Genomic DNA, 16,543 nt, shown 5'->3' with positions numbered 1-16,543 from the left:
TGTGGTCACAGAGGTGACAGCTGCTCTAACAGTTACAGCGCCTGTGGGGTGAGCCCAGGCGTGAGACACGGGCACTCCCAAGTGTCCAGTCACATGTACCCTGACCTGCATACACCTGTGTGGACGTGGCCCCCAAGGGTGGGACTTGTGAGTGTTTCTAGCCATGAAGTAGAGATGAGGTCAGGCTTGGGGAATTTCCCAGGTGGCTTAGAGGACCCTGGAGCTTTTCTGGCCAGACCAGAAACCCACCTCAGAGCCAGCCAGCCCTCATCCTGAGACAACTCCCAATCCCACCCCAGCCGTCCAGCTATGAGTGGGGGGAGGCATGGGACCCTCAAGGGGCTACTTGGCTGGGTTTGTGGTTGGACCAGAGCTTGGAGAGCCGGACTGGGCACCGCGGGCTGTGGCCTTCCTGGGCTGTGTCCTGGAGAGCCGCCCAGTGTGGCTGAGGTCAGTGGGGGCCTGGATAGTTAAGGGGTGGGGTGTCTAAATTAGATGGGCCTCTGGGAGTCACCCTGTGAGGCTCAAAGCTGGGATGTGGAAGGCAAGGCGAGAACAGGAGCCAAGGGGCAGCAGGGCCGTGGGGCTTCCGGGCTGTAGGATGAGATGGGTAGAAGCCAGTCGGGCACCTTCCTGTCCTGTGGTCTCCAGGAGACTGTAGGAAGTGGGGGTCACCTGCGGGTGGTGTCTGCTGGATCTGTGTGAGCCCCCATTCCTCCTCTTCTGTGTCCCCATGTGTCGCTATGTGTGTGAGACTGCTCTTCCTGACAGCCTCTGGTCCCAGCAATGGCTAGAGCCCCAGGAAGCAAGCTGCAAGATGCCCGCTGTGGGGAGCCTGTGCCAGAGCCTCAGGGCAGAGAGCCCTCTAAGAACCGGCACCCAGGACAGTCACACTGGGGGCGGGTCTACAGTATCACCTCCCTCCTCCCTCTGTCTGCTGGGGGCCTTTTCCTGTGTTGGGGACTTGCGCACCAATGAGGGCCAGGCCCGTCACGTGGGTCTGACAGCTGGGGAGGGGGTGGCCCTGAGCAATGTGGTCCAGAGCCGGCCAGCCCCAGGAACTGCAGGGTTGAGAGGCCCAGACCTGCAGCCCACACCTGAGGCCACGGGACTGGCTCCACCATGTTCTCTAGGAAGAAGCGAGAACTTATGAAAACCCCCTCTATTTCCAAAAAGAACCGCGCGGGGAGCCCCAACCCACAGTCTTCCTCAGGGGTGAGTGGAGCACAGGACGGGCGGGGACTCAGGATGACACCCACAGCCCGTGGCCACTGCTAGGCATAAGGTGCAATTCCGGCATCATGCTGGGCCCCCGCTGGGGAGCCCGCACCAGCTACAGTCCCCAACAGGCAGGATGGCAGGCGGCTCGGCGAGGCCTGAACCTGGGAGTCTGCTTGACGGTAGGGGCGGCTTTGGTGGCCACTGAGCCACCCGTCTTCACAGGAATGACTCCGTCTGGGCAGTGGGCAGAGCGGGTACCGGAGCCCACTGACATGTTTGATTCTCTGGAAGATGGGGTTGGAGCAATTTAAGGGTTCTGGAAGCCAATGGGGTGTGGGATTGGAGTGGGTACAGGTGTGCAGGGCATATTTAGGGGGTCTCTGAGCTTCTTCAGGACCTGGATATGCCTGCTGAGCTGTTGGGTATTTGTAAAGTTTAGGGGTATCTCTACGGGTCTGGGGGTGTGCAGGGATCCAGGGGCCTGATAACTCCTGATCCAGGTCTTAGGAGTCATCCATTTTCTGGATAGTGGACACCATGGAGAAGTCTGGGGTGGCTAGAGGGCTGGAGACCCACGAGGGCCCTCCCCACCCCCACCAGGAAGTGGGGTGCCCCTCCCTCCTGTGCCTACACAGGCCCCGCCCCAGGCTGTGGTTTGGGTAGGGACGGTTGTTTGTGAAAGCTAAAAAGAGGAGGATGTTGGGTAACAGGTGTAGGGGGAGAGGCTTTCAAATCTCTGCCCCCTGACCTCTGACACCATGAGTAAGTTCTGGGGAAACTGAGGCAGTGTCCAGGATAAAGAATCCCCCTTGAAGCTGGGCGGTGGTGGCCCATGCTTTTAATTCCAGCACTCGGGTAGCAGAGGCAGGTGGATCTCTGTGAGTTCGAGGCCGCCCTGGCCTATAAGAGCTAGTTCCAGGACAGCTAGGGATACATAGAAAAACCCTGTCTTGAAAAAAAAAAAACAAAAACAAACAAAAAAAAAAGAAAAATTAAAAAAAGAAAAAGAAGAAAAGAATCCCCCTTGATTCTTCTCCCCTATACCCTCCCAGGAACTGCCCAAGAGGGAAGGTCCAGAGGCTTCCGGTCTGGAGCCACCAGCCACGTCCCTGTCCACGGGCGCCAAGGCCACAGGCACACTCAAAAGACCCACCAGCCTGAGCCGCCATGCCAGTGCCGCCGGCTTCCCACTCTCAGGGACTGCTACCTGGACCCTGGGCCGGGGATACCGAAGCCCCCTGTCTGCTGCCAGCCCCGGAGAGCCACCCAACGAGGGACCTTTCCCTGATGGTGTAGAAGACATCTCCACCCTGCTGGCTGATGTGGCCCGCTTTGCTGAGGGCTTGGAGAAACTCAAGGAGTTTGTGCTGCGAGACGGTGAGAGTTCCTGACTGGCACTGTTAAAACGGAGAGGGGCAAGCTTTCCATCCCAGCACTGAGGCAGGAAATCTCTAGGAGTTCCTTGTCAGCCAGAATTACACAGTGAGACCCTGTCTCAAAAAGAAAAAAAAAAGAAAGAAAGAAAGAAAAGAAGAAAGAACAGAATAAAAAAAGAAAAAGATGAAAAAGAAAGAAAAAAGGAAAGGGAGGGCCATGAGGAGGCTTCAAATAAGTTGCAGGGAAGAAGTGTTCGCATCAGCTCGGTTCTGAGGGATTTGTGGGATCTACAGGGGGGATGCCTTAGGCTGCGGAGGCTGAAGGACCTTGCGAGCAATGCTGTGGGCACTGGGGGAACTTGGAAGGTGTTAAGGCAGAGGACAGAGGACTCACTGGGAGTGAGTGGCCCAAGGCCCAAGGTTCCGTTTTCTCCTGCACGCGGTTGCTGACGGCTCCGTTTCCTCCAGAGTTATTTTCACCTCCTTCCTGTTTGTCTCCAGCAGCTCAGAGAGATGGGTCAGGCACCAGCCTCAGCGCCCCCACTAGCTGCTCCCCGGAAACCACACGTCAGCGCTGTACCCAGGGCCCAACCCCACTCCCCCTCAACCTCCCCACCACACAGACACAGGGAGATGGAGGCCGGGGCTTACCGAGGGGCTTTCAGGGCGGATCCTAGAGAGGATGGGAGCAGCCGGTCTCCGGAGAGGGGGCTGAGTCTGCTTTTCTGGGGAAGCCCTAATCTGCTGGCCTTTCCGCACCCAAGCATCCTTGGATGTTGGCCTGGAGCGCGGGGTCACCGATGTACCGGCCTCTGGGGCTGGGTTTCTCTAAACAGGACAGGAACACAATCCCCAGATAGTCAAGATGCATTTGAGATAGCAGCTGGGGGGGTGGACACAGGTCACCGCGAGGCCATTTCTCTGGAGCCTTCTCCTGCGTTGGACTTCCAACTCTGAGCCTCAGTTTCCCCGCAAACTCCATACTTATTCCCAGCCAAATTCCTCCTCCGTGGTTAGGGAAGGGCCTTGCGCAGGCCTGTGGAGCATAGGGGGTGGGATTGTTCCCAGAAAGAGGCGGGGCCTGACGACCGGCTTAAGCCGGTTTGGCTGTTGGCCAGCGGTCTGAAGACCCCAGACGCTCTGGACTCCAGTCCCAGGGTCACACCCCAGCGTCTGTCCTTTCCTGCATCCCTGAGCCATGTGTGTCTGTGGGATGTTGCACCCGGTGCTGGACCACGGCCCCCAGCGCTGCCAGACGGGGTCCCAAGGTGAGAGGCCAGTGCAAGGTGTGGGTCGCCCTACCCAGGGCCGGGGCGCGCACACGCAGGCACATGTGCGTGCTCAAGGCCTCTGCACAGCCCCCAGGGGTGGCTAGGGACTCCGCGCTCCTCTCCGCTGCATCCCGGGTGTCATTATACTTCGAAGGAGGCCTATGCGTGGAGCTGCAGGGATCCCGGCGACCCAAAGGGGTTCGTGCGTGCCTGCCTGGAACGTCCCAAGAGGGAGCGCAGCTTCCCAGTCCTCCGCCTCACAGCCTCGGCTGATTCTGGTCACAAATATGTGGAGGGACTCGCCTCCAGGGTGGCATTCCGCCGGGGCCTGGTGCTGCAGAAAACCAGGGAGCGTTTTCAGGTTCTGTCTGGAGGATCTCCTGTCCTCAGTGCCCTGTCATCTTGCCCAAGGGCTTGTGCTTGCTCGCACAGTGCGGCGGAAAACCCCACCTTCCGATTTTGGACCTTTGAGGATGGAGGCCAGAGGACCGTGGAGTCACAGGCCAGGCAGGGTCCTTCTAGGGCTGTGGCACAGGGAAGGCTGTGTGACCATTAGCGAATGGCTTTTGTTCTTTTATTTTGTTTGGTTTGGTTTTTGGAGATGGGGTTTCTCTTGTAGCCCTGGCTGTCCTGGAACTCACTCTGCAGACCAGACTGGTCTCGAACTCACAGAGATCCGCCTGCCTCTGCCTCTCGAGTGCTGGGATTAAAGGCGTGCGCCATTGCCACCAGCCCGTCCTTCATTCTCTGCGCCTTGTCTTCCATGCCTGCAGAAAGAACAGGGAGATGACAGCACCTCCCTCCGGTTGGAACGTTGGGAGAGGGTGAAATTAACGGAGTTGCTTGGGGAAACCTCTGCCTCAGTTTCCCCACCTCACCTCTGGGAAGACTGGAGCCAGTCCCTTCCTTCTTAGCCACACTCACTCTACCCTGCAGACCTCCTTGAGGCCCGCCGGCCGCTGGCCCACGAGTGCCTAGGTGAAGCCCTGCGCGTGATGCGCCAGGTCATCTCCAGATACCCACTCCTGAACACCGTGGAGACGCTCACAGCTGCCGGCACGCTCATTGCCAAGGTCAAAGGTCAGCCAGGGAAAGGCTTACAGGAGAGGGTATCTGTAGCTGGGTTTTGCAGGATGCATAGGGATTTGACCAAGCCCTGGTATCTCCTCTCCTCCCCTCAGCTTTTCATTACGAGAGCAACAACGAAGCGGATAAACGGGAGTTTGAGAAGGCCCTGGAGACCATCGCTGTGTCCTTCAGCTGCACGTGAGCCCGGGGCCGTGGGGGCACAGTGGGGTCGGGGAGTAGAGCTCGTGAACCTCTGGAACGACACCCACATCCTACCCTGCAGTGTCTCTGAGTTCCTTTTGGGTGAAGTGGACAGCAGTACCCTTCTGGCCGTGCCCCCCGGGGACCCCAGCCAGGTAAGCGGAGGGCAGCCCACATCGGGCCACCGTGTGTGTGTGTGTGTGTGTGTGTGTGTGTGTGTGTGTGAATGGTTGTCTCCCACAGGGTAGGCTCCTGGTCCCAGCTGTAATGCCTGAGAGTTCTGGACGAAAATAAGCCTGCTTGACTTTACCTCCTGGGCCATGGGGAGCCATAGAGGGTGTCAGCAAAGAAGGGGCGGGGCAGAGGCTCCGCGGCCTAGAACGGGATGTTCTTCCTCTCGCAGTCCATGGAGAACCTTTACGGACCCGGCAGCGAGGTGTCCCCGCCCAGTGTGGAGGAAAGTGAGGAGGGTGAGTGCCTCTGGGGTGTGGGGGCCACAAGGACAGGGGTGGCGGCCATCGGGACTGAGCACTGCCCCCTCATAGGCTGCCTGCCCCCTAAGGAGGTGGACATCCTTCTGCAGCGCTGTGAGGGGGGCGTGGACGCCGCCCTACAGTACGCGAAAGACATGGCCAAGTACATGAAAGACCTCATCAGCTACCTGGACAAGCGGACCACTCTGGGTGAGGGACGAGGAGATACCAGGACAGGGTTGTTGGGGGGGGGTCTGGGGAAGGGCATTTCCGAAGCCTCATTTGCACCCCCATCTCTGGCAGAGATGGAATTTGCCAAAGGTCTACAGAAGGTTGTTCACAGCTGCAGACAGAGCATCACACACGAGGTAGGTTGGGCTAAGCGGGTGGGAAAGGGGTATTTGAAGGATGTGTAGGAGTTCGACGGCCCTGGCTGCTCCCTCCTACTGCTTCTGAAGATTTCTGTTGGTGGCATGCCCGCCTGGTGACCCGCCGTCTCGCCCTGCAGCCCCACATGCCCCTCTTGTCCATCTACGCGCTGGCCCTGGAGCAGGATCTGGAGTTTGGTCATGGCATGGTGCAGGCCGTGGGCACACTGCAGACCCAGACGTTCATGCAGGTGGGCTGCGCCCCGGCGAGGTGGGCTGCTGGGCACGGATACCACCCAAGCTCAGTGCTCACCGTTCGTGTCCCTCTTAGCCCCTGACGCTGAGGCGGTTGGAGCACGAGAGGCGCAGGAAGGAGATCAAAGAATCTTGGCACCGCGCACAGAGGAAGCTGGTAGGGGCGGCAGGGGTGGGTCTACAACCAGACCACCCGTGCTACAGCGCATGTTCCCTGCGCTCACAAGGACTCCCGCAGCTCAGCAGGGGAGGGAAACTGAGGGGCAGTCTTAGACAAGTGCATACTCCATGTCCATTCACATTGGTTCCATTTTTGGGGCGTTTTAAAGGCACGAAGGTGACTGGGGGAGATGGCTCCTGGGGAAACATGGGGACCCCATGCGGCCAGCACTCACATAAAAGTCAGGCATGGCAGTGTGTATGAGTGAACCCCAGCCCTCGGGCAGCGGGACGGGTGGATCCTGGGGTCTCTGTAGCCTGATTACCAGACTGAATCAAAAATACAAGGGGGGGGGCCACAGGACAGGCACAATGGCACACGCCTTTAATCCCAGCACTTGGGAGGCAGAGGCAGGTGGATCTCTGTGAGTTCTGGTCTAGCCAGGGCTACACAGTGAGACCCTGTCTCAAAAATTAAAGGAAATCACAAAGTGGTGAGGGAAGTTCCACCCTCAGACCTCCGGCTTCCGTAGGCATGCGCACACAGACACAGTGGCGATGTCTGGCCCCTGGGCTCCTCTGTACCTGTTTCTCGGCCACTGCTCCAGTAACCACCAATAACAAGCTGTGTCCCCCACCTGCTCTGACTGGAGTGGTTGGGAGTGTGCATCCTGCTGCCCCCACTTCTCAGTTTCTGTGAATCCTTTCTGTTCATACTGTTTGTTCAGAATGCAGCAGACGGCACTTGTTATTGATTCCCCAGAGCTCTTTACATATTAGAGAACACAAGCTGCAGAACTATTGGTTGTCTTTCCCTCCCACACTACATCACCTGATATTTTCATCTTAATGATTTGACTTTTTTTTCCTTTTTGTTTTTTTGAGACAAGTTCTTCTGTGCCTCTGACTGCACCACCACTGTCCAGTTATAATTTGACTTTTTTAAAAAAAAAAAGCTATCAGGCTGGGCAGTGTGGGTGTACACCCTTAATCCCTCTAATCCTAGCGCTCGGGAGGCAGAGGCAGGAGGATCTGTGTGAGTTCGAGGCCAGCCTGGTCTACAGAGGGAGTGCAAAACAGCCAGAACTATGTAGAGACCCCCCCAAGGCTATTAGATTTTAATTTCTTTTTATTATTTTTTATTTAATTTACTTGGTGGGGTGGGGGTGGAGATGCCACAGCACACATCTGGAGGTCAGAGAACGACTTGTAGGCATCAATTCTCTCCTTCCACTGATCCAGAGAGTTAGGTCCTTCATCTTGGTGGCAAGTGCCTTTACCTGTTAAACCAATGATAGTTGCTTATGCTGTGGTGCCCACAATCATAAAGAATCTTTGTTATCTCATCACTGTGATTTTGCTGTTGTTATGAATCTCAATGTCAATATCGGATATGTCACCCCTGGGGAAGGAGAGTTTTTTCATTTGTTTAGTTTTTTGAGTGAGGGTTTCTCTGTGTTGTTTTCCTTGGCTGTCCTGGAACTTGCTCTGTAGACCAGGCTGGCCTCGAACTCACACAGTTCTGCCTGCCTCTGCCTCCCCAGTGCCGGGATTAAAGGCGTGCGCCACCACTGCCAGGTTGAGGTTTATAACCCAGGCTGAGTTTGAGCTCTGCCTCTGAGAAGCAAGCGTCTCAGCTGGAGCCCCTGGCCTTCGTGTTTAGGTTTCTGTCTTTCAGGCTGTGTGGTGCGGGCTTCCCCCACCCAGACCCGTTAGTTTCTGACTCAGTGTGTCCGGCCACCCCAGGGTGCTTGGCTTCCTGCCTGGGCGGCTCTGTTTTCATCCGGAAGACAGAAGTGAAACCTTCTGAGACCTGGCATGGGGAGTGGGGAGATGACTCAGTTTGTATTTCTGTTCAGCTCGAAGTCGTGCCTCGGCTTCCCTGTGTGATCCCACGGCACACACCCTTCCAAGTGTCCCCTGTCAAGGTCCCCTGCTGGTTGGGTGGGAATGTGAGGTCCTTGCTGGTGAGGAGGGGCAAAGGCTGCCCAGGCTGGAGCCTCTCTTTTCTCTTGCAGCAAGAGGCAGAGGCCAACCTGCGCAAGGCCAAGCAGGGCTACAAACAACGCTGCGAAGACCACGACAAAGCCCGGCTCCAGGTGGCCAAAGCCGAGGAGGAGCAACAGGGCACAGGCCCAGGAGCGGGGACTGCTGCCTCCAAGGCCCTGGACAAAAGGCGGAGGCTGGAGGAGGAGGCAAAAAACAAGGTGCTTTAACAGGAGGAGCCTAGAAGACAAGACCTGGAGGAGGGCCTCCCGGGGCCTTGCGCCTGCGCAGTTGCCACCTCCAGTCCTCTGTCCTTCCCACCACCTATGCCAGCTCCTTCTTACTATTTCTTTATTAATTTTTAACTGTACTGAGAATGAACCTCTGGGCCTTTCCACCTGCAAGACCTCTGACCACGCCCCCTGCCCCTCACTGGGGATTCTAGGCGGGGCTCCACCCTGACCACGCCCCCAGCCCCTCTCTGGGGATTCTAGGCGGGGCTCCACCCTGACCACACCCCCTGCCCCTCACTGAGGATTCTAGGTGGGGCTCCGCCCTGACCACGCCCCCAGCCCCTCTCTGGGGATTCTAGGCGGGGCTCCACCCTGACCACACCCCCTGCCCCTCACTGAGGATTCTAGGTGGGGCTCCGCCCTGACCACGCCCCCAGCCCCTCTCTGGGGATTCTAGGCGGGGCTCCACCCTGACCACGCCCCCAGCCCCTCTCTGGGGATTCGAGGCGGGGCTCCACCGTGACCACGCCCCCAGCCCCTCTCTGGGGATTCGAGGCGGGGCTTCACCATGACCACGCCTCCAACCCATCACTGGGGTTTCTAGGCAGGGCTTCCCTCTTGAGCCACATCCTTTGTCGTTTAAAATTTATCTACAGACAGTCTCTCTAAATTTCCCAGGCTGTCCCTCAGCCTCCCTAGTTCCTGTGAAGACAGTTGTGCCCAACATGTAGGTCTCTTCTAGTATTTCTGTGTCAAAACCGTCACTGACCTTCGCCCCCTCAGGCTGAGGAGGCAATGGCCACTTATCGCACGTGCGTGGCGGACGCAAAGACACAGAAACAGGAGCTAGAGGACACAAAGGTGACAGCGCTGCGACAGATCCAGGAGGTCATCAGGCAGAGTGATCAGACCATAAAGTCGGTGTGTGGCAGGCTGAGCTTGGAGAGGTGGCTGTGGGCGGTGTTTGGTGCGTGTGTGTGGATTCTAGTGGGGTGGTTGGGGTGCGGCACGTCTTGGGGGGTCACGGCTAGGACATGTCTAGCCTGTTACAAGTAGGACAGTACAACAGGGTCTCAGCAACGTTAGGGTGGCCATGGAAGGTGTCCTGGGATTGGGGGCCGGACTTGGAGGAGCAGGGGCAGGACTTTGGGGCTGGCCTGGGTGTTAGTCCTTTGAAGGGTGTGGTTTAGTAGCTGGGGCGGTCAACAGGAAAAGCTTTATGAGTGGCTGGGCTTAGAGGGCTGGAGGAGGGTCTGTGCCCTTCAGACAGGGGGTTGAGCTGTGGGAAGGGCTTGTTGATATGGGCGTGGCTACGGGCCTGGCCACAGCCTCTGACGTCACATTTCCCCTCCCCCCAGGCCACCATCTCCTATTACCAGCTGATGCACATGCAGACAGCTCCGCTGCCCGTGCACTTTCAGATGCTCTGCGAGAGCAGTAAGCTGTACGACCCGGGCCAACAGTATGCATCGCACGTGCGTCAATTGCAGCGAGGCGAGGAGCCCGATGTGCGCTACGACTTTGAGCCTCATGTCTCCGCCAACGCCTGGTACCTCTACTGGGTGCAGCCACACACTTGCAGTGGGGTGTGGGTGATATGGCTCGGGGTGGGGGAGATCCTCTTACACCTCTCTACCTCCAGGTCCCCCATCATGCGTACACGGAAGGGCAGCTTCAACCCTGGGGATACTACAGGACCCGAAGCTGCAGGCAGTCCCCCTGAGGAAGGTGGCGCCTCCGAGGGGGCTCCCAGCAAGGACCACAGGGGTGAGTGTGCACAGGTGCACAAAGTAGACGCTGCATTCCGATGGCCCGGCTTCCCCAAGTGGAGACAGTCTTTCCTCATCCCTCTTTCCTCCCTCAGGTGGGCGTGGCCACCAGGTACACAAATCCTGGCCTATCTCCATCTCAGACCCCGAAGTTGGCCTGGACGCCAGCTCAGGTAAAGAGGTGCCTGGGTGCATGTCACATAGGGAAGCCCATGGTCGGGCCAGCCTGGTTCCACTGTCTAACACCGTTTCCCATTAGGGGACTTTAAGAAGTTCGATCGTACATCGTCCAGTGGGACCATGTCATCCAGTGAGGAGCTGGTGGATCAGGAAGCTGGCTTGGTGGCCTCAGCCTTTGATTCAGGTGAGGGACCCCCAAAGAAACTGGGACAGTGGGAGGCGTATGAACATGATTTATCCAACTGGCCTTTCCTCCTGTCCACAGCTGACCTCAATGGTATAGACCCTGAGTTACCTGTGGCCATGCCCAGTGGACCCTTCCGCCACGTGGGACTGTCCAAGGCGGCTCGCACACACCGACTTCGGAAGCTGCGCACACCGGCCAAGTGCAGAGAGTGCAATAGCTACGTGTACTTCCAGGGAGCTGAATGTGAGGAGGTGTGTGGGGACCTGGAGCCCTGGGCCGGGGTGTCGTAAGGATGGGGACTGGGTAGCTGGGGGGTGTGGCTGGCGTGCACACAGCTCTGGGCTTCATCCTGTTTCACAAAGAGTAGGCGCTGAAAAAAAAAAAGTAGGCGCTGGTGGCGCACACCTGTCAGTCACTCCAGCTCAGGGGATGAGGACGTAGGATGAGGAATTCAAGGTCCATCCTTGACTACATAACAAGTCCGGAGCCAGCCTGAGCTACATGAGACCCTGCCTCAAAAAGATCAAAATGGACAGCAGAGGGCTGGGGAGGTTTTAGTCCGACGAGACCCCTCCAGACGGAGGGGTTGCCCAGTGCAGAGGCGCCAGGGTTTTGGAAGGAGGCCGGAAGTGGGGCCTGGCCTTTACAGTGGGCATCTGGAAGAGCCACATTTTGCTGTCCTCCAGTGCTGTCTGGCTTGTCACAAAAAGTGTTTGGAGACCCTGGCCATCCAGTGTGGCCACAAGAAGCTTCAGGGCCGCCTGCAGCTGTTTGGACAGGACTTCAGCCATGCGGCCCGCAGCACCCCTGATGGCGTGCCCTTCATCGTCAAAAAATGTGTCTGTGAGATTGAACGGCGGGCCCTGCACACCAAGGTGAGGCCCTGGGACGGGAAGGGGGACAGGGAGCTGGTGCAAGGCCGGCTTGAGAGTGACTGTCGCCTCCCCAGGGGATCTACCGGGTCAACGGCGTGAAAACGCGCGTGGAGAAGCTGTGCCAGGCCTTTGAGAATGGCAAAGAGCTGGTGGAGATGTCTCAGGCCTCACCCCACGATATCAGCAACGTCCTAAAACTGTACCTGCGGCAGGTGAGGAAAACTGGGGGTGTGGTCTGTGGGAGGGGAGGGGCGTGGCCAAGGTGGAGCAAGGACCTGAGGGAAGTCAGGGGCTGCAGGGGAGAGGCCCCAAGTGTGAGTTTTGGGGTGGTGGGTATCGCAGGTGGGAGAGGGTCGCAGCCTGCGCTAATAGACGTGGCAAGAGCTGGGTGGTGTGGCTATGTGAGAGAGATAGGAGTAGTGAAGGTCCGAGACAGGGATGGGATGGACTCAGACACCGCGGTGGGTGGGCCCTCGTGTGATGGGCGTGGTCATCTGGGCAGGCGCCCAAATCAGGGTCTGAGCTGGTGAGAGTGGCTAGGGGTGGGTGGGTACAGGGATGGGGCTGAGTTAGGCTCTACAAATCAAGCTTGATCTGTTGGGCGTGGCTAAGGCTAACGGACAAAGCCTTAAGGCTACAGTGGTGGGTCCTAATTTCGGGGCTCGCCCAGAGCCTGGCAGTGGCCTGGCCATGTCAGGAGCTCACCCTTGCTAGGCCAGGCCTGTGACCTCTATCTGAATGTGTCATCCTGTAGCTGCCGGAGCCCCTCATCTCTTTTCGCTTTTACCATGAGCTGGTGGGGCTAGCCAAGGACAGCCTAAAGGCAGAGGCTGAGGCCAAGGCAGCGAGCCGGGGCCGGCAGGACGGATCCGAGAGTGACTCTGCAGCCTTAGCCATGGTTGGCCGCCTGCGTGAGCTCATGCGGGACTTGCCTGCGGAAAACCGGGCCACACTGTTGTACCTGCTGAGGCACCTACGAAGGTGAGGTCCCCGGCAGGGAGCAGAAATGGCTGGGGGTCCCTGGAACCACCCACTCATCTCCATCGCTGACTGCTCCCCACTCCAGGATCGTGGAAGTGGAGCAGGACAATAAGATGACCCCTGGGAACCTGGGCATCGTTTTTGGGCCCACGCTGCTGCGGCCGCGGCCCACGGAAGCCACCGTGTCCCTCTCCTCCCTGGTAGACTACCCACACCAGGCCCGTGTCATTGAGACTCTGATTGTCCACTATGGCCTGGTCTTCGAGGAGGAGCCAGAGGAGGTACCTGGCGGCCAGGTAAAGAAGGCCTGGTGGTGTGGGAGGTCTTCAGGCTATGGGTGGCGACACACGACATGATCGGAGGTTCTGGGTACAGGTCAGTAGTAGAGCGCCAGCCTAGCATGCAGGAACCCCTGGGCCCACCCCCAGCACCAGGAAGCCAGGCTGAACTCAGAGGTGGAGGAAGGTCCAGGAGATCAAGGCCATCCTCAGCCACAGAACAAGTCTGAAGCTAGCCTGGGCTACATGAGAACCTTATGTACCTGTATCTGAAAAACAAAAGCATCTTTAATCCCAGCACTGGAGAGGCAGGGCAGGCAGATCTCTGTGAGCTCCAGACCAGCCATGGATATATAATGAGACCTTATCTCAAAAAAGTAAATTATTAAAAAATTTAAAAAACTAAACCAGGCGATGGTAGCGCAATGCCTTTAATCCAGCACTCCGGAGGCAGAGGCAGGTGGATCTCTGAAGACAGCCTGGTCTACAAGAGCGAGTTCCAGGACAGGCTTCAAAGCTACAGAGAAGGAAGAAAGGAAGGAAGGAAGGAAGGGAGAGAGGGAGGAGGGAGGGGGAGAGAGGAAGGAGGAAGAAAGATTGACAAGATGGAAATGGAGTGGGGCATGCTGGAGCCCACCCCTAACACCTTCCCACAATTCAGGAGGGGGCATCCACCCAGTGTGCCCAGCTGGAGACTGCTGAGGGCCTTGTCTTCCCCCTGCAGGAGGCCGAGGATGGAGGCCGAGGTGAGTGTGGCAGAGGAACCCGCAGACCCTGACTAGTGGGTGCGGGCAGACAGCTCAGGCCATGTCAGTGTGGTGACATCTTGTCCATAAACTGACTTTTTCTTTACTGTGCTGGTGCCCGCCTACCCCAGGGATGGCCAGTGAGGGAAAGAAGGCTGGGATGGTGTCGGAGTCCAAGGTGGCTGAGCCTTGGCCACCAGACGAGTTTCTGTTCACTGTGTCTGTCTTCTGGGTTTTGGTCTGTTCCTCATCCCTCTCTCTGCGTCCCTTTTTCTCGGCCACAGAATCCCGAATGGCGTCCAATGACTCGGACTCGGAGCTGGAAGAGGCCTCTGATCCACTATCATCCTCAGATGCCAGCGCCCTGCACCGCCTCAGTTTCTTGGAGCAGCCGGAGGTGGAGGCCGGTCTAGAGGAAGGTCCCCAGAGCCGCAGTGGCAGTGAGGAGCAACTGGAGGGAGAGGATGGAGACCCAGGCCAGCGGCTGTGTGCCTTCAACACCAACCAGTCCAACAACACAGCACGGGTCGCTCTGCCCGCTATGCGGTTCCGAGGGGGGCAGATTACAGGTGGCACCAGTGGGGACCGGCGGCCACAGTTTGTCTGAATTGGGTCATGATGGTAGTGACCATCAGCCCACTGCCAACCACTGTAAGGGCGACTAAGGCCCCTTGACTTGAAGGGCTGGTTTCTCATAACTCTGAGAAAGGAACTTCGGGGCACTCTGGCACTGTGGGGTGCGGTCCCAGATGGAGTGGCCTGGCCGTCGTCGTGTGCCTGTGCAGATGCAGCAGCTGGATTTCCATGGTACCCTCATCGCTCCCGTGGTCCCCATCAGCCCAGGGTGCAAGCCACACCCTTCTTGGTCTGTCTGGATGGGTGTCCACGCAGGACACCAGTGGTGCAGGCCTGGCTTCTGTGTGCGGAGCTGGGGTGGCTCTGGTGTCGGGGTTCTTGCAGAAAGCTGAGCACGGATAAGGAGGAGCTGAGGTTACGTAGTGGGCCTCTCCCTAGGTGCAGTGGATTAGCTTTTCACATGCACCCCCATTTTGCTTGAAATAAATTTCTTAACCAACCGAGCCACAGGACCGGTTTGATGTCATTGTTTCTTAGATGGGGTCTTGCTTTGTAGCCCTGGCTGTTCTGGAGCTCCCTATGTAAACCAGGCTGGCTTACGGTTGGCTTACAGCTCCGCCTACTTCCTGCCCCTCTATGACAGGGTTGCCCTGTAGACCAGGCTAGCCTCAAACTCAGAGATCCTCTTGCCTCTGCCTCCCAATTACTGGGACCAAAGGTGTGCACCAACCACACCAGGCGTTGTGTTTCTTGCTACACACATCTTAAATATGTCTTTGCAGTTCTGGGAAAGGAATCCTCTCCTGTGGAGCTTCAGCCTGGGGGCAGCATGATGGTGGCCCTGGGACATGGAGTCACCCCCTGCTCCTCATCAACTGGGGTTGGCACACACCTGTCATCCCAGCGCAGCGGAGGCAGGGGGATCCTGAGGAGCAGAGGCTTACCATTCCAGTCATGGAGTCCACACAATTCTCTGCCACCCTGATACCAGCCAGAGGGGACAGGGCCTTCCTTCCTGATGGGTGGGACCTCGGGGGGGGGGGGCTTCCTCATGAGGGGCAGCCATACCAACAAACCACAGGCACAGATAAGATACCTGAGGGTAGGGTGTCTGGAGTCGGTTGGGGTGAGCACTTCAGGGCGGCCTGGTTCTTGGTAAACAAGAAGTCTTGGCTCTTGGCCAAGACGGAGACATCAAAGGAGTCTGACGTCAGTTCTTGGAGAGAGGAACAAAGACTGGCTAGTGGTGCATGTGTCTGTGTTTGTTGATCTCGATATAAGTGCCACTTGGTTTCGTTTTTCTTGTTTGTTTTGAGGCAGGGTCTCACTATGTATCCCTGCTGGCCTGGAATGCAGAGTCCTCCGGTTGCTGGGAGTATAGTTGGCGCACACACACACCCCCACGCCCCACTTTGAGGGTGAAAGGAGCCCTCCCCCTGCATTAAAACAAGCCACACCCCATCCTGATTGACTTTGCCAAGTGGCTCAGAAGCCCATTTCAGTCAGACACTAGATTACTAAAAGGCCACTGTGCTGGGACAGCTAGGAACGCAGATTGTGTGGTGCTGGGCGTGAAACCCAGGGCTTACCAATGCTAGATGAGAGCACAGCACCAAGCCACGCCCGGTCCGCTAAGCAACCCAGTGGGGTTCCCCTACGGCAGCCAGAGCCGGGGGAGAGCCTTCCATCTCCACAAATTCCTATCTGCCCACACGGAAGTTCTGTCCCAGTGGGATGGACACTTCCCTGTCCGTGTCCCTACCTTCCCAAATCCTGTCTACAGGGCTCTGAAGGGGCCTCTGGGAGTGAGACTCCCACACCCTTCTAGGTTGGGCAGGTTCTGGACCCTCTAGCGCAGGGTTTCCCAACCTTCCCGATGCTGTGACCCTTCACTCCAGTTCCTCATGCTGTGGTGACCCCACCATAAGATTCCTCAGTTGCTACTTCGTAACTACAGTTTCACTGTTACATCTGTGCCACCGCTGAGAGCAACCTTTGTGTGACTCAGTTACAGGGGGAAAACACCCCACCCTGTGTCTGGGGCTCCACAGTCCAGAAGGCAGGACCAGGAGCCAGCCATCAGCAGCATCTTAGGTCTGTCCTGCAGAACATCCCACTCTGGTCACGGGACACGACTGAGGTGTGTGTGAAGGAAGGTAGGTGGCCCAGAGGTTAAAAGTACGGGCAGCTCTTCTACAGCACCCACAACCATCTGGAACTTCAGTTCCCAGAGATAGCGCCTCTGTTCCGCCAGCCAACCACATCCATGGTAACACACACCCTTGGGAGGCTTCCAAGCCAGCCTGGCCCACACAGTGAGAAAGTGCCGTGGCTGTCACC

At 57.7% G+C, this 16,543-nt stretch overlaps 1 protein-coding gene and 1 long non-coding RNA gene across 5 annotated transcripts; one reads left to right on the top strand and one right to left on the bottom strand.

Moving 5' to 3' along the window:
* Positions 1 to 223: 223 nt before the first annotated feature.
* On the top strand, positions 224 to 14,706 carry Arhgap45 (Rho GTPase activating protein 45). Of its 4 annotated transcripts, none has more exons than XM_087909420.1 (23): positions 224 to 450; positions 2,274 to 2,598; positions 4,805 to 4,948; positions 5,050 to 5,134; positions 5,220 to 5,292; positions 5,541 to 5,607; positions 5,683 to 5,820; positions 5,914 to 5,978; positions 6,119 to 6,229; positions 6,310 to 6,390; positions 8,411 to 8,599; positions 9,395 to 9,532; positions 9,970 to 10,160; positions 10,254 to 10,378; positions 10,476 to 10,553; positions 10,640 to 10,744; positions 10,826 to 10,998; positions 11,434 to 11,622; positions 11,697 to 11,834; positions 12,377 to 12,603; positions 12,689 to 12,899; positions 13,543 to 13,627; positions 13,912 to 14,706. In XM_087909420.1, exons 1-23 carry the CDS (start codon positions 310 to 312, stop codon positions 14,232 to 14,234), a joined length of 3,402 nt encoding a protein of 1,133 aa, XP_087765546.1. In that variant the 5' UTR covers positions 224 to 309; the 3' UTR covers positions 14,235 to 14,706. The 4 variants fall into 4 exon arrangements, with proteins under 4 accessions (XP_087765546.1, XP_087765548.1, XP_087765547.1 ...); XM_087909422.1 differs by lacking the exon at positions 224 to 450 and adding an exon at positions 1,006 to 1,215; XM_087909421.1 differs by lacking the exon at positions 224 to 450 and adding an exon at positions 1,249 to 1,400.
* LOC148121258 (uncharacterized) lies at positions 7,341 to 8,413 on the bottom strand. The gene is made up of 2 exons (XR_015738636.1): positions 8,298 to 8,413; positions 7,341 to 7,672 (listed from the first exon to the last, which is right to left on the bottom strand). It is a non-coding gene; the product is annotated as an uncharacterized LOC148121258 (long non-coding RNA).
* Positions 14,707 to 16,543: the final 1,837 nt, after the last annotated feature.

Source organism: Myodes glareolus, chromosome 8 (assembly GCF_982192425.1).
Source record: "Myodes glareolus chromosome 8, mMyoGla1.1, whole genome shotgun sequence".
Taxonomy (NCBI): Eukaryota; Metazoa; Chordata; class Mammalia; order Rodentia; family Cricetidae; genus Myodes; species Myodes glareolus.
The sequence above is the reverse complement of the archived record's forward strand: the minus strand, read 5'-3'. Positions and strand labels throughout refer to the sequence as shown.